The sequence below is a fragment of the Papio anubis genome, chromosome 4 (assembly GCF_008728515.1).
Source record: "Papio anubis isolate 15944 chromosome 4, Panubis1.0, whole genome shotgun sequence".
NCBI lineage: Eukaryota > Metazoa > Chordata > Mammalia > Primates > Cercopithecidae > Papio > Papio anubis.
The window spans coordinates 129208933-129224520 of record NC_044979.1 but is presented as its reverse complement, the minus strand read 5'-3'; the positions used below and the strand labels follow the sequence as shown (position 1 = coordinate 129224520).

Below are 15588 nucleotides of genomic sequence, written 5' to 3'. Positions count from 1 at the left end.
TATTTTCATCAGTAAAGACAGGGTTTCACTATGTTGGCCAGTCTGGTCTTGAACTCCAGGCAAGGATATGTTTCTTTGAGACAGCAACTGAGTTCACAATAACCTCGAGTAGACTCTGGAGTGCTATAGTCTGTGCGTTCATTCCACTTTTGGGGGAATCCTTGCACGTCTGTGAGTCTGAGGGAACTGTAAGCACAGGGGGCCCACCGGGAAAATGAAATGGTTTTAAAGCAAAACCTCTGATCTGACTTGAAAACCTGGCACGTATCAGGTTTTACCAGGCTAAGACAGCAGAGAGACGTGAGCTGTTCTTCTCCAAGGCATATTCTGTACTGAGATGGGAGGTGAATCATCACACACACATTGAATACATGAGTCCAAGGAGAGAGCACAGGCAATAACACCACGCTCCAAGCAGTTTGCCTGTTACAGGCAGGAGGCAGGGAGAGGTGGAGGTGGAAGGAACAAAGAGCTCATTGAGTATCACCTTCCTCAACCACGAGACTGACCTCACAACCCCAGCACCTGCTGGGGAGGGAGGGGAAGGGGCATGGAGCCTCTAGCTGCTGGAAAGCGGAAGGATTTGTATTAGTGAACATTAATCTCCCTTTAGCTATGGAAACTGTGGAGGATGCACTGTCTTGCCAAAGGAGGTCTAGAGCCGGCCAGAGCTCTGCAACAGGAGACCACAGAGCGGGCAGGGCACCTGTGGTTGGGCATACAGGCTTAGTGCACGCTGAGGGCTTATGTCACCGAGGGGGTGTCCTGAAACTCCTACGTCTATTCAATGCTCCCCGCTGGTCTGTATTTATTATTTACTTCCTTGGGGCAGGATTAGGGTCAGGCCTGCAAGCACTTGTTGGTCCAGCAAGCTACAGGAGACTTTGTACCCTCAGGGGGAAGACGCATGTGCTTGGTGAGGCTGCCTTCATCGGAACAATGACCACCCGTTGTCCAAATGACAGGCGACATTTCAAAGGAGCAGCTTGCAAAAAACCCTCAGCTGCTGACCGCACATGTTCTTCCCTTAGAAAACACCCATCCGAGCCAGGCGCAGTGGCTCACGCCTGTAATCCCAGCACTTTGGGAGGCCGAGGCGGGCAGATCACAAGGTCAGAAGATCGAGACCATCCTGGCTAACACAGTGAAACCCCGTCTCTACTAAAAATACAAAAAATTAGCCGGGCATGGTGGCAGGCGCCTGTAGTCCCAGCTACTCGGGAGGCTGAGGGAGAAGAATGGCGTGAACCCGGGAGGCAGAGCTTGCAGTGAGCCGAGACTGCGCCACTGCACTCTAGCCTAGGCGACACAGCGAGACTCCGTCTCAAAAAACAAAAACAAAAACAAAAACAAAACAAAATACCATCTGGTTGGAGGAAGAAGACGCAGAGCAAATAAATTCAGATGTTTTATTCTGTAAAGCACATATGCACATATTTCAAACACAGAAAATTAATCTGGAAGTGAATGCCGTAACAGATCAGCTACTGACCATCATGCAGCAAGAGGTGAAATGGACCCGCTGGCCCTCAGGACCCCACAGTGCCTGCAGGAGGGGTGAAAACCCAGGAAGCTGAAGCCCTACATGCTGCCGAGGAAAACGCAACAGACATGGCAGGTGCCTCATGACAAGAAACACTTACAAATAGAATCAAAACTGATTCAAGTCATACAGTGAAAGGACAAAAGGAAAAAGGAAAGAGATCAATATGATCCGAAACAATCATTTTAAGAGTAAGTTGCTGACCTTCTGCTGGCCCTCCAGTCCGAGATGCCTGAGGGTGAGCTAGTGCTCCTGCACGGGGCCACCCTGAACAGCAAGAGCACCCTGTCTGTCACACACTTCGAATCCTGAGGTCCACCAGCAAACTCCGGCTGAGCATTGAGCCTGGGAAGTGCTCAGATAGTGACAGGTCCCCTGGGCTTTCTGAGACTCGCTGGAGTCTCTTCAGGTCCTAGGCCTCTTCACCCAGGCCCCGAGGCCTCCTCTCTCCCTGCAGCCTTCCTTTATAAAACTGATTGACTCTGTGTTTCTGTAAGATCTTTGAGAAGTACTTGCTTAGGTGAATGCTGGGATTTTAAAGTGTGTGTCCTGGGCTCAGGACGAGCCATCTGTCTAGGCATTTTTGGCACTTCCTTTCCTCACATCTAACAGTGTCGCCCCTCCCCTGGCTACAGAGTCCAGCCATACTCTGTCGTTAAAACAAGGGTAACTAATATTAGCAACGAGCTGGACTGAACGAACCAGTGAAATTGGCTTTTTCACTGTCTTTCTCCTTCGATACCACTCTGCCAGCTATAAATCTATCCCTATAACTCTGCTTCATTGGGATTTTATTAATTCAATAGCAGCTTAATCTAAAATCTGACGGTCCTAATGATAACGGCATTTCTAGAGCCAAGCCACAGGGCTCTTTCTCAATCTTGTGTCCTAAGGGTCTCAAAGTCTCTAAGGAGAAAACTAAATTAATAAGTGAGCCATGCATCGTGTAAGCAACTCGTATCATACAAAGAAACTGGATAGACAAGTATGATTACTGTGCTTGAAACATACGAAAAGGAAAAAGAGGAATACTAACATATCAAGTTACTATGGTGATTATTTTAACAATCTTCAATAAAAGCCCGCAACTGTTTTCCATTCAAAAATGCCCGGGATAAAATGTTCTAAGCCAATGTATTTCAGAATGAAGGAACTAATCCTAATTCAAAACAGACTACAAACCTAGAGTTAAGGAGAGGAAGTACTCATGGTCATGTCCAAGGTTTTCAGTACCCTTCTGTTATAACATTGCCTGGGAGAACACAGAAGTTATTAGTGACAATGAGCTATTAAGGCAAAAAGTTATTAAGAAAAATAGTAAGAATACAACATGAAAGCACTGAAAAAGATAATGTACAATTTTGCTTAAATGAATAAGGATTAGAAGGAAAAAGAGACAGAGGAACTAGACAATCAAACAAAACGTTATAAGAGGGCCGAGTGTGGTGGCTGACACCTGGAATCCCAGGATTTGGGGAGGCCGAGGTGAGAGGATCATTTGAAGCTAGGAGTTTCAGACCAGCCTGGGCAACAGAGGGAGACCCTGTCTCTACAAAAAAATTTAAAAACTAGCCAGGCATGGTGGCACACGCCTGTAGTCCCAGCTACTCAGGAGGCTAAAGTGGGAGGATTGCTTGAGCCCAGGAGTTGGAGGCTGCACTGAGCTATGCTCCAGCCTGAGGGACAGACAGAGCAAGACCCTGTCTCAAAAAAAAAAAAAAAAAAAAAAGAAAAGTTACAAGAAAAATGCTTTTGGTTTTCCCTGATAAATGGCAAATTAGAATTGCATTCCTTCAAACTTCACAGGCACTGTTTTCAAACTCTTCCTGATGTACTAGTTGCCATTTTCCTCCTGAAGATATGTTAGTCACATAAAAAGCAAAAAAAAGGAGAAATCCACCCACTCTTGAAAGAAAGAAAGAAAGAAAGAAAGAAAGAAAGAAAGAAAGAAAGAAATCCTTTCCTATTACAACTATTAGAATTATTCTTTCTTTCCATACTGTCATCTGCATTCCAGAAAGCAGAACAGCAAAAGGTCACTCTAACTCTAGAGCCACTTACATTTTGAAGCCCTTTTGAGTGAAGAGGCTGCTTTAACTTTGACAACAGAAGGGAGGGACAAGAGCGGCCAAGAAGACAGTAGAACCTTCTGTGCCAACTCCAACAAGACCAGGTTCCTGGTCACCCATGTGGAAAATGAAACTTAGATTTTTACCATGTACGTGACTTAAATATTTAACATTTTACTCAGGATAAAAGCACAAGTCTGTCCTAACTAGAGTAGTATTAAAATGAGACTATTTTATTTTTTCTTTATAAAGGAAAAAAATAAACAAACAAAAAAAACTTAGGTATGTTTCCTGCAAGCAAAATGGAGAAAAAGGTACTATTGTTGTTACTATGATTATTAAGCCACAGACACATAAAATCCACAAAATGGATTGGTGGCTTTGGAAATGCAATACTGTATCAAAGGTGCAGACTGTTTCAAACGTTCTCTACATACTGGGCCGAAACAAGAACCAAACCAAACTTCAACCCCACCAGTGATGCAACGCACCCGTGACCTTAGTGAAAACATCGTCGTGACCAGCTCCAACGCAGCTAGATCCAGGAAATCCTTCTCTAGAGACATGTGGAAACATCCCATCAGGTAGGTCCTCAAGTCCAAGGTGGGGCTGAAGGGCTCTGGCTGCACCCAGGGCAAAGCACGTGCATTATTGGACCAATTTCTGAATAGAATTTTATAAATATGTACAAATCAGTTACAGGCACTTGAAATGTCTTTGGCTGGAATAACCCAACATCGCAAGATAATGTATTCACAGAGCGTCCAGGCCCAGGCTGGGTTCAGCAGGCAAGGATTATGGTTCTCTCAGTCTCTCTCAGAAAACAAGGAGCTGTGGAATTAGGCTTCAGCCAAAGCCACCTGGAAGACAGCAAGCCAAGGAAACCAGTCAAAAAGGGAAGGCCAGGTTAACTCGGCCCCTACCCAAAGACCAGGACGCCACACTGATTGCACATATCAACCAGACAGTGAAGTTACTAAATCCCTAAGAAGAAAATCTCACCTAGGAAGAAATTACTAGAAATCTCAAAGTCTCCTGCAAGATGCAGCCCATCTGGAACCACTGTGCAGAGACAGAATTAACTGGTTTTTGTTTTTTTGAGACACAGTCTCGCTCTGTTGTCCAGGCTGGAGTGCAGTGGTGCAATCATAGGTTACTATAGTTTCCAACTCCTAGGCTCAAGCAATCCTCCTACCTCAACCTCCCCAGTAGCTTGGAATACAGGCATGCACCATTACATGTGGCTAATTTTTTTTAACTTTTAGTAGAGATGGGGTCTCACCATGTTGCCCAAGCTGGTCTTGAACTCCTAGGCTCAAGTGATCCTCCTGCCTCAATCTCCCAAAAGTCCTGGGATTACAGGTGCATCCAGCTGAGGTAACTGTCTTTAAACCTTGATAAACATTCTGTTAGAAGACTTCTTATGCTGATGGAACTACAGAGGAGGCAGCTACCCAGGGTCAGTAGTGCTCCAGTGGAGACTTGAGAACAATTGCCAAGTCACTCCCTTTAATGGTGATGGAGGTTTGGGTATATGATTAAAAATCCAACACCATAGTTTAGGTTGAGGGTAAAGACACTTCTAATGAAGGCAGAAACTACAGTTGGCCTTCTGTAATTGTGGGTTTCATACCCACAGATTCAACCAAAAATACACAAAAGAGGGCTGGGCATGGTGGCTTACACCTGTAATCAACTGTAATCTTTGAGAGGTCAAGGTGGGTGGATCGCTTGAGCCCAGGAATTCAAGACCAGTCAGGGCAACGTGGCAAAACCCCATCTTTTCAAAAAATACAAAAATTAAGCAGGTGTGGTGATGCATGCCTGTGGTCCCAGCTACTCAGGAGGCTGAGGATCGCTTGAGCCTGGGAGGTCAAGGCTGCAGTGAGCTATGATTGTGTTATGAGCTATGATCGCACCACTCCACTCCAGCCTGGGTGACAAAGCGAGACCCTGTCTAAAAAAAAAAAAAAAAAAAATTAAAAACAGCAAAAATACTCAAAAGAAAAAAACCAATACATACGAATACAACAATAAAAATAATACAAGTTTTTAAAATACACTGTAACAACTATTTACACAGTATTTACATTGTATTAGGTATTATAAGTAACCTAGAAGCTGGGCACAGTGGCTCACGCCTGTGATCCCAGAACTTTGGGAGGCCAAGGTAGGTGGATCACTTGACATCAGCAGTTCGAGACTAGCCTGGCCAACATGGTGAAACCCTGTCTCTACTAAAAATACAAAAATTAGCTAAGTGTGGTGGCGTACGCCTGTAATCCCAACTACTCTCAAGGCTGAGGCAGGAGAATCACTTGAGCTCAGGAGGCAGAGGTTGCAGTAAACGGAGATCACGCCACTGCACTCCAGCCTTGGTGACAGAGCAAAACTGTCTCAAAAAAAAGTAATCTAGAGATTAAAGTTACAGAGGATGACCTGGGCCCAGTGGCTCACACCTGTAATTCCAGCACTTTGGGAGGCCAAGGCGGGTGGATCACTTGAGGTCAGGAGTTTGAGACCAACCTGGCCAACATGGTGAGACCCTGTCTCTACTAAAAATGCAAACAATTAGTGGGGCATGGTGGCATGCGACTGCAATCCCAGCTACTGAGGAGGCTGGGGTAGGAGAATTGCTTGAGCCCGGGAGGCGGAGGCTGCAGTGAGCCAAGATAGTCCCACTGCACTCCAGCCTGGGTGACAGAGTGAGACTCCATCTTCCAAAAAAAAAAAAAAAAGTTACAGAGGATGTGCAGAGGTCATATGCAAATATTGTACCATTTTACAGAAGGGATTTGGACATTCATGAATTTTGGTATCCACCAGGGTCCTGGAACCAATCCTCCTCGGATATTGAGGGATAACTGTCATTTCTTTGGATGAAAGGTGCCACCCACAATAAATGGAGTAAGGATAACTGGGACTTTCTGTATACAGAGACCTCTGGCAAAATGCTGGCCTGGACCCCATCCACAGCTCACCTTCTCGGGACAAAATTCAGGATTGCTCTGACGCAATTTGCTGGGTCTGCCCTTGATAACAGCATAGCAAAACATCGTTATCACCATCACAAAGAGGAAGTAACTGGTGTGCATGAGATGCAAATTTATTAATGAACGGTCATCCTAAATAAAGAAGAGAAAAAAATCAGAAACATCTGCTCTGAGTGACTGAAAGGTTTTAATGCTGGGTTTTGAGAGACAGGACTGACAACCTCCAGACTTGCCACAACTTTTCTTCTTAAGCTGCAAGAGGAGGTTTCTCATTTTGTCTCCTAAGTGACCAAAGCTGGATCTCATTAAGTGAGGACATGGTGCTCCTGAGCCTCTGTTGGAGAGCACCCACACCTTCCTAGCCCTAGGGCTGTCCTCTGCCCTGTCTTCTGCACCCCCACACTGCCTGAACCCTGCCCCTCCAGCAGGCTTCTCCCCTGCAAAGGCTGCAGACACTCCGTCTTTAAGCCCCACTCCTTTCTGGACACATCCTCGTCATGGGACTGCCCTCAGGCTGCATGGCGGACAGCTGAGGCTGCATTCCTAACTACTGGGTATGCCACCACCAGGAAGGCCTCAGCCCCTCACCTCTCCCCAGGGTTGCCTCCCTCCTCCTGATTTTCTCTATGTCCCTGGATGAAAATGCTGAGGTCATCCTCGATTCACTGCCCTTTGACCTCCCACATGCAGTCAATCCCCAGGCCCTGCAAGTTACTAGAGGGACCCCAGACATGCTTCCATTCCTTTACCCTCTAGTATCTCCAGGCCTCAGGTCAGCCCTGGACTCCCTGCAGGTCACTTACAACATAGCGGGGCAGCTCAGTCTTCTCAATACACTGCTTTACCAACCCCCAAGCCCCAAACACAGGCAGGGAGTGCCCTTGGTCAGGCATGAAGGGCCATAGCCCACCATCCAGCCTGACCTCCACAGCTGGCTCCTGCAGGACCCTGGCCTACAAATGAGCCCCAGAAAAGGGCAAAGGCTGGGCGCAATGGCTCATGCCTATAATCCCAGCACTTTGGGAGGCTGAGGTGGGAGGATCACCTGAGATCAGGAGTTCAACACCAACCTGGCCAACATGGCAAAACCCCATCTGTACTAAAAATACAAAAATTAGCTGGGCATGGTGGCAGGTGCCTGTAATCCCAGCTGCTTTGGAGGCTGAGGCAGGAGAATCACTTCAACCCAGGACGCAGAGGTTGCAGTGAACCGAGATTGTGCCACTGCACTCCAGCCTGGACAACAGAGCGTGACTCCATCTCAAAAAATAAATAAATAAATAAATAAAAATAAAGAAAAAAAGAAAAGGACAAAGGGCTAGGCCAAAAGAAGAGAGATCCAGCTAACACACACTGCCAGAAAGGAACACATTTACAAAATATCAAAGCAGTGTTAAAAAGTGGGCTCAGGCCGGGTGCGGCGACTCATACCTGTCATCCCAGCAATTTCGGAGGCCAAGGCAGGAGGATCGCTTGAGGCCAGGGGTTCAAGACCAGCCTGGGCAACACAGTAAGACCCTGTCTCTACAAAAAGTTTAAAAATTATCCCAGCATGGGACATGCATCTGTAGTCCCAGCCACCCATGAAGCTTCAGACCAAGAGTCGGAAGCTGCAGTGAGCCATGATTGTGCCACTAGAGCCCAATCTGGGTGACAGAGCAAGATCCCGTCTCTAAAAAAATAAGTGGGCTCAAGTCTAAGTAGGAAGCTGAGCTAGCACACAGCTGCTAGACAAGATAGGTAAGTATTTTATTCTCCTTGTCTCTTGGTTTAGTTAAATACTATTCAGGCCTCACTCTCTAGTCGAAGATTCATCTCTTTCTACTACTTACTTCTACCTTTCAGAACTCTAAGCAGTACTATTTTTGTTCACATGGACACTAGACAGTCTTCTATGAATGTCTGTGAACATCCTCTAAGATAATATTTATACAAGGATCCCTTGTAACCCCCCAGGGATTAGGCAGTTGCTCAAGAAATAACTGCCGCTGAACAACAGAGAAAAGGAAGAGAAGAACCAGATTTTTCTTAACCAATGGGTGGCATGTTTTTCCAAGCATCCACCACTCCGCCTAGTGTCCCAACTCACCTGGAAATCTAACGTGGCAAAGGAGACGCTTACCCAGGGAAGTTAGCAGGGCCTATACAACAGTTGCAGCACATGCACACACATGTGCATATGCACGCAGACGCGCGCGCACACACACACACACACACACGATTTTTCTCACTTACATCTGGAACAATCACTGTAAGTTTGGGATTTAAAGCATGATAGACTTTTCCAATGGCCCCCTTATAACACCAGAAAGGATTGTAATCTTGCGCGTATTTTGTGTTGGCATCTCTGGCAGTTGTGAAGATCTTGTACCAGAGCGTGGCGTTGCTGTATGTGTCAGGAACACAGTGTGGTGGCTGTCTGCAGGGGAAGAGGAGGAGGAAAGACATGTGCTCAGTGGCCTGAGTCATTCACTTGTGTCACCCCCACAGCAGCTGGTAAAACATCAAACACGGCAACACACGTGGAAAGGAAAAATGTAACTTACATGTTCATGCTTCTTTGACATAAATACCATTATATTTTAGTTTGAGAGTCTTTTTAAAAAAATAAAAATATAACAGAAAAATAAGTAGGTGCCTGACATTTAGGAGTTTGGGTGTTGGATTTCTGCCTTCAGAATTTAACCTACAGTCCTCTCACATGTGATGCAAAGGACATAAGCTCCTTGTAAGCCTATCTTCTCAAATTAGCTAAACTCTTAGTATATTAGTCCATTATCACGCTGCTAATAAAGACATATCCGGGACTGGGTAATTTATAAAGGAAAGAGGCTTAATTGACTCACAGTTCAGCATGGTCGGGGAAGCCTCAGGAAACTTACAATCACGGCAAACACATCCTTCTTCACATGGGGCAGCAAAGAGGAGTGCCGAATAAAAGGTGGAAAACCCCTTATAAAACCATCATGTCTCATGGGAACTCACTTACTATCATGAGAACAGCAGCATGGGGGTAACCACCTCCATGATTCAATTACCTCCCACTGGGTCCTTCCCATGACAAGGGGATTATGGGAACTACAATTCAAAATGAGATTTGGGTGGGGAGACAGCCAAACCGTATCGTCTTTTCTTTTTTTTGAGACAGAGTCTCGCTATGTTGCCCAGGCTGGTGTGACCTTGGCTCACTGAAACCTCCACCTCCCAAGTTGAACTGATTCTCCTGCCTCAGCCTCTCAAGTAGTTGGGATTACAGGCGTGAGCCATTGCACCCAGCCCAAAGCATATCACTTAGTTACAACTGGAAACTTTACCTACAAAATTCTGTATCAGTTACTGTAACACAAAGTAATGTTTAACTTAATCTGATCTTGTCCTACAAACCTCCAAATGTCTAAAATAGACAAATCCCAGGATAATTCTTATTTAAAAAGAATTCACCACAGAATTCTTTTAAATAGGCTGTATCTTATGTATTTCACCTATTTATTTATAGATAATTATCTCCTTTACAGACAGGAAAGACAAAAACAAAAAAACAAAAAAACAAAAAAACAACACCTAAAAGGCAAAACAATAACACTGAATGCTGCTCAAAAACACTGAAGGAAAAGTTTCAAAAACTTTAATTGTTTAATGGAAAATAAAGTTCAATTTATATTTGATTTTAAAACTAACTTTCAAATTAGTAGGTAAAATTAAAGTTAGTAATTATTTAACAGGAAATGATTTTAAATGTTACACTTTAAAATCAGTAACTGTTTTTTTTTTTTTTTTTTTTTTGAGATGGAGTCTCGCTGTGTCTCCCAGGCTGGAGTGCAGTGGCGTGATCTCAGCTCACTGCAAGCTCCGCCTCCCAGGTTCACGCCATTCTCCCGCCTCAGCCTCCCAAGTAGCTGAGACTACAGGCGCCCGCCACCATGCCCAGCTAGTTTTTTGTATTTTTAGTAGAGAAGGGGTTTCACCATGTTAGCCAGGATAGTCTCGATCTCCTGACCTCGTGATCCACCCGCCTCGGCCTCCCAAAGTGCTGGGATTACAGGCTTGAGCCACCGCGCCCGGCTAAAATCAGTAACTGTTTAACGGAAAATAAGTTTTGATTTATACTTGATTTAAAACTAAAATCAAGATAAACTTAAATCGACGATTTTAAATTATCTTTCTGGATAATGGAGACGAACAAATGTTTATCTTTGTTTTATTTTATTTATTTACTTTTTTGAGACGGAGTCTTGCTGTCACCCAGGCTGGAGTGCAGTGGCACGATCTCGGCTCACTGCAACCTCTGCCTCCCAGGTTCAAGCGATTCTCCTGCCTTAGCCTCCGAGTAGCTGGGATTACAGACATGTGCCACCAGGCCCAGTTAATTTTTGTATTTTTAGTAGAGATGGGGTTTCACCATGTTAGCCAGGCTGGTCTCGAACTCCTGACCTCAGGTGATCCCCCTACCTTGGCCTCCCAAAGTGCTCGGATTATAGGCATGAGACACTGCACCTGGCTGAAAACCTTTATCTTTAGAGAGTCTCCTTTCTCTTTTCTTTTTTTTAAACAGAGACAGGGTCTCCCTATATGTTATCCAGGCTGGTCTTCAACTCCGGGGCTCAAGGGATCCTCCTACCTCAGCCTCCCACAGTGCTGGGATCACAGGCCTCAGCCACTGCACCCAGCCACAGTGAGCCTCTTTTCTGTAACTTGCTGCTTCTACTCCTGCAGGAAAAGACAGCCTATGAATGTCCAACAACATCCAGGTGCTTTTACTGCCTCGAGGGGACACTAACTTTTGATTTTATTCGCGGAAGTTCTATCTTTAGAATTCCTAATTAAATAATCTTTTAGACAAATTAAATAATCCTTTAGATAGGTCTGAGTAGAGATAATTCTATAAAGAAATGTGAAGCAAGCCATCCTGAGAATTTATGGCCGAAGCAGCCCAGCTGTACTCAGGCAAGTGGGGCTTGTCACGTGTGTTCACCGGGCGCCGGGTACACTTACACAGTGACGGGGAACACCCCGGGGCTGGCCGTGAGGGTCATGCAGGCTGTGAACACCACCTGCTCACAGTGACCGTGGAGGGCGCAGTCGTCTGAGCTCCACGCTGTAGGCAGGGTGAAGGTGATGTTTATCTCCTCGTGGGCTTCCCTGCCTATGAAAGAGAAATCGTTTTTTTATAAAGAACCACGTATTTGTTATTCTTTGGCATACAAATAAACCCTGAAATCAAACCTACACAGGAATCATCTATCAGCCCAGGAACCTGCCTTTGTGGGATCTGAGGAACAAGAGCAGTCCTGACCCTGACCATGAGGCCTGCTCAACTCAGAGCTACAAAGCAGCGAAGGAAGTGGCCGCTTTCCAGTCATGGCCTGGAGATGCCAAACCAGACCTCGGGCAGATCAGAGGTGAAAAACTTGGGCTGGGTGAATTATCCCCACCATTTCTGCACACCCGTCTAGCCATTTTCAAACATTTTTTACACATATTTCACTTAAAATTTACTCTTCTCCCATTAACATGACCAAAGAAATGCAGTTGTCCCCCTTTTACATATGAACAAACAGAGGTCAGAGGGTTTCAGAGTTAAGAAAAGCAAGTGATGAAGCTTAAATTAAAACCAACGTACTGCCAGGCAGTGGTTCACATCTATAGTCCCAGCACTTTAACTTTAGAAGGCTGAGGCAGGTGGATTACTTGAGGCCGGGAATTCACGACCAGCCTGAACGTGATAGCAAGACTGTCTCTATAAAAAACTTTAAAAAATCAGCCAGGTATACTGGTGCACACCTGTGTTCCCAGGTACTAGGGAGGATCACTTGAGCCCAGGAGTTTGCGGCTGCAGTGAGCTATGATCACACCACTGCACTCTAGCCTGGCAACAGATCAAGACTGTCTCAAAAAATAAATTTTAAAAATTAAAATGAAACAATAGCCAGGCATGGTGGCTCATGCCTATAATCCCAGCACTTTGGGAGGCTACGGCGGGCAGATCATTTGAAGTTAGAAGTTCAAGACCAGCCTGGCCAACATGGTAAAATCCCGTCTCCGCTAAAAATACAAAATTAGCTGGGCATGGTGGCGTGAGCCTGTAATCCCAGCTACTCAGGAGTCTGAAGCAGAAGAGTCGCTTGAACCCAGGAGACAGAGGTTGCAGTGAGCCAAGATTGTGCCACTGCACTCCAACCTGGGTGACAGAGTGAGACTCTATCTGAAAATAACAATAATAAAAAAAAGTAAAAAAAAAACCCGAAGGTGTCCTTATGCCATGCCATAAGAAATAGGTCCACTTGCTACACGGGAAACCCAGAAGTCACCTGATTATTATGGGAACATTCTCACCTCTAACCGCCAATAGGAGGCTGATGGGTACTTAAATTCCTTCAAGGACTTTTTATTTGTTTCTTGTTTTTTTTGTTTGTTTGTTTTTTGTGTGTTTTTTGAGACAGGGTCTCACTCTATTGACCAGGCTGGAGTGCAGTGGTACAATCTTAGCTCACTGTAGCCTCGACCTCCCAGGTTCAAGCAATCCTCCCACCTCAGCCTCACAAACAGCTGGGACTACAGGTGCACGCCACGACACCTGGCTAATTTTTTATATTCCTCATAAAGACAAGTGTTTGCTATGTGCCCAGGTTGGTCTTCAACACCTGAGCTCATTCAATCCTCCTGCCTCAGCCTCTCAGTGTGCTGGGATTACAGGCATGACCCACTGCACCCAGCCTAAGAACTTTTTAAAAAGCCTTTTGGTAACCAAAGAACAAAAGGTTATTCTTCCAAGGCCCAGGTGTCCCACAAGAAGCCTTTCCTGATTATTCCAGCTTCCACTGCCTTCTAGCCCTTCTCCTGCGTCAATTACAGTCTGTCATGGGTTTAGTACTGGCCACAGGGCAGTGCTCCACATTTTATAAGCATGTAGTTTTCATATTCCTTATCAAGCACTTTCATAGCATTTCCTTTGTGGGAGGACTATTATAAGTGCTTGATAAACATTAACTCACGTTTATCTTTGTCTCTTCCATAACCCCAAAATTCCAAAAGGAAGAGACTATATCTTAGGTTTTTTTTTTTTTTTTTTTTTTTTTGAGGTGAAGTCTCGCTTTGTTGCCTAGACTGGAGTGCAGTGGTGTGATCTCGGCTCACTGCAGCCTCTGCCTCTAGAGCTCAAGTGATTCTCCCACCTCAGTCTCCAGAGTAGCTGGGATCACAGGCGCCCGCCACCATGTCCAGCTAATTTTTTTTGTATTTTTAGTAGGGATAGGGTTTCCCCATGTTGGCCAGACAAGTCTTGAACTCCTGACCTCAAGTGATCCACCCACCTTGGCCTCCCAAAGTGCTGGGATTACAGGCGTGAACCACTGCGCCCGGGCCCATCTTAGGCATTTTCTTTTCTTTTTTTGAGATGGAGTCTCGCTCTGTCGCGCAGGCTGGAGTGCAGTGGTATGATCTCAGCTCACTGCAACCTCCACCTCTCGGGTTCAAACAATTCTCCTGCCTCAGCCTCCTGAGTAGCTGGGACTACAAGTGCGGCGCATCACCATGCCTGCATGCCCGGCAATTTTTTTTTTTTTTTTTTTTTGGAGACAGAGTCTCTCTCTGTCGCCCAGGCTGGAGTGTAGTGGTGTGATTCTTAACTCACTGCAACCTCTGCCTCCCGGGTTCAAGCTCAGTCTCCCAAGTAGCCTCTCCTGCCTCAGTCTCCCAAGTAGCTGGGACTGCAGGTGCCCGCCACCATGCCTGGCTAATTTTTATATTTTTAGTAGAGATGGGGTTTTGCCATATTGGCCAGGCTGGTCTCGAACTCCTGACCTTGTGATCTGACCACCTGGGCCTCCCAAAGTGCTGGGATTACAGGTGTGAGCCACTGCACCTGGCCAAATTTTTGTATTTTAGTAGTGATGGGGTTTCACCACGTTGCCCAGGCTGGTCTCAAACTCCTGAGCTGAGGCAATCCACCCACCTTGGCCTCCCAAAGTGCTGGGATTACATGCACGAGCCACTGCGCCCAGTCATCTTAGCCATTTTCTAGTTCTTCCCAGCAGCTCAGCACAGTGTTGGACTAACAATGGCCATTAAAAAATCTATAAACTAATAGCAATAGAAGATGTGTAGTAAATAACGAAAACTCCAACAGGATAAGCCTGAATAAAAATTACATGTTTGTAAATATTAGACAGGCCTTATAGTTTTTTCACAGTTTCTTGTTCCTACAGGCTTTTGAGAAGCTACTTCAAGCCAGGTACTTTACCATGTAATGATGGTGTAGAAATGGTTCATGTAGTTCAAACTCAACAAAAAAAGACACACGTGCAAGACTACAATTTAGTACAATATAGTCAGTAAAAACACACACGGTGCCTCCTCTTTTTGTAACAGTGGTTGCTTGAGGAGCCTGAATGGAGAGTGGCTACTGCATACCTGAAAGTCCAATCTGATGCCCTAAGATGGTTGAGTACAGATGGGTGACGTTGCGGGAATACCCTCCGAAGGGTTTCAGTGGGTCCAGGGTTAGGGTGATTGCGACTGAGATATTCACAGGGCCCGAGTCCTCCAGGGCCTGGGGGGACTGGGTGGAAGCTCGGGCCTGCCCGCTGGTCATTGTGCTTTCCGGAGTTGTGGTGTCGTTTGTGAGATGCTTTAGCGTTTCATTCTCTGATACACACAGGTCCAAATCATTGAACCGTAGCAGAAAAGTATTCCAATCCTTTGGGGAAGTGAAAGAAAAAGAAATGAGTGTGAACAGCGCCTGCATCCCACTGCGGGAACACAGGTAAGACCCTGGTGTGGCACTGCAGCACATCAGCAAACTACAATTCAGAGCTGGTCATTTAAGATCATGACAACACGGCCACCAACCTCCTCACAGGCAGCACAACGTGGCTTTCCTCATCACTTTTATATTTATAACCTAAAGTATGAACTCTTCACTGGCACAAGATACTCAATAAACTGTGAAATCAAATCAATTTATTCAAGAAAATCTTCTTTTAAA

At 45.5% G+C, this 15588-nt stretch overlaps 1 protein-coding gene across 2 annotated transcripts in view; it reads right to left on the bottom strand.

Moving 5' to 3' along the window:
• Positions 1 to 1395: 1395 nt before the first annotated feature.
• Positions 1396 to 15588, bottom strand: part of TMEM248 (transmembrane protein 248) — a 38428-nt gene continuing 24235 nt past the window's right edge. Inside the window, exons 3-7 of one of the 2 annotated variants that reach the window (XM_009202870.4) lie at positions 15015 to 15300; positions 11598 to 11748; positions 8841 to 9024; positions 6594 to 6737; positions 1396 to 4472 (exon numbers count right to left, since the gene is read on the bottom strand). In XM_009202870.4, coding sequence (XP_009201134.1) covers positions 4452 to 4472; positions 6594 to 6737; positions 8841 to 9024; positions 11598 to 11748; positions 15015 to 15300 — 786 coding nt within the window. In that variant the 3' untranslated portion in view covers positions 1396 to 4451. The remainder of the gene's footprint in view (positions 4473 to 6593; positions 6738 to 8840; positions 9025 to 11597; positions 11749 to 15014; positions 15301 to 15588) is intronic. The other variant, XM_021935763.2, reaches the window with a different exon arrangement.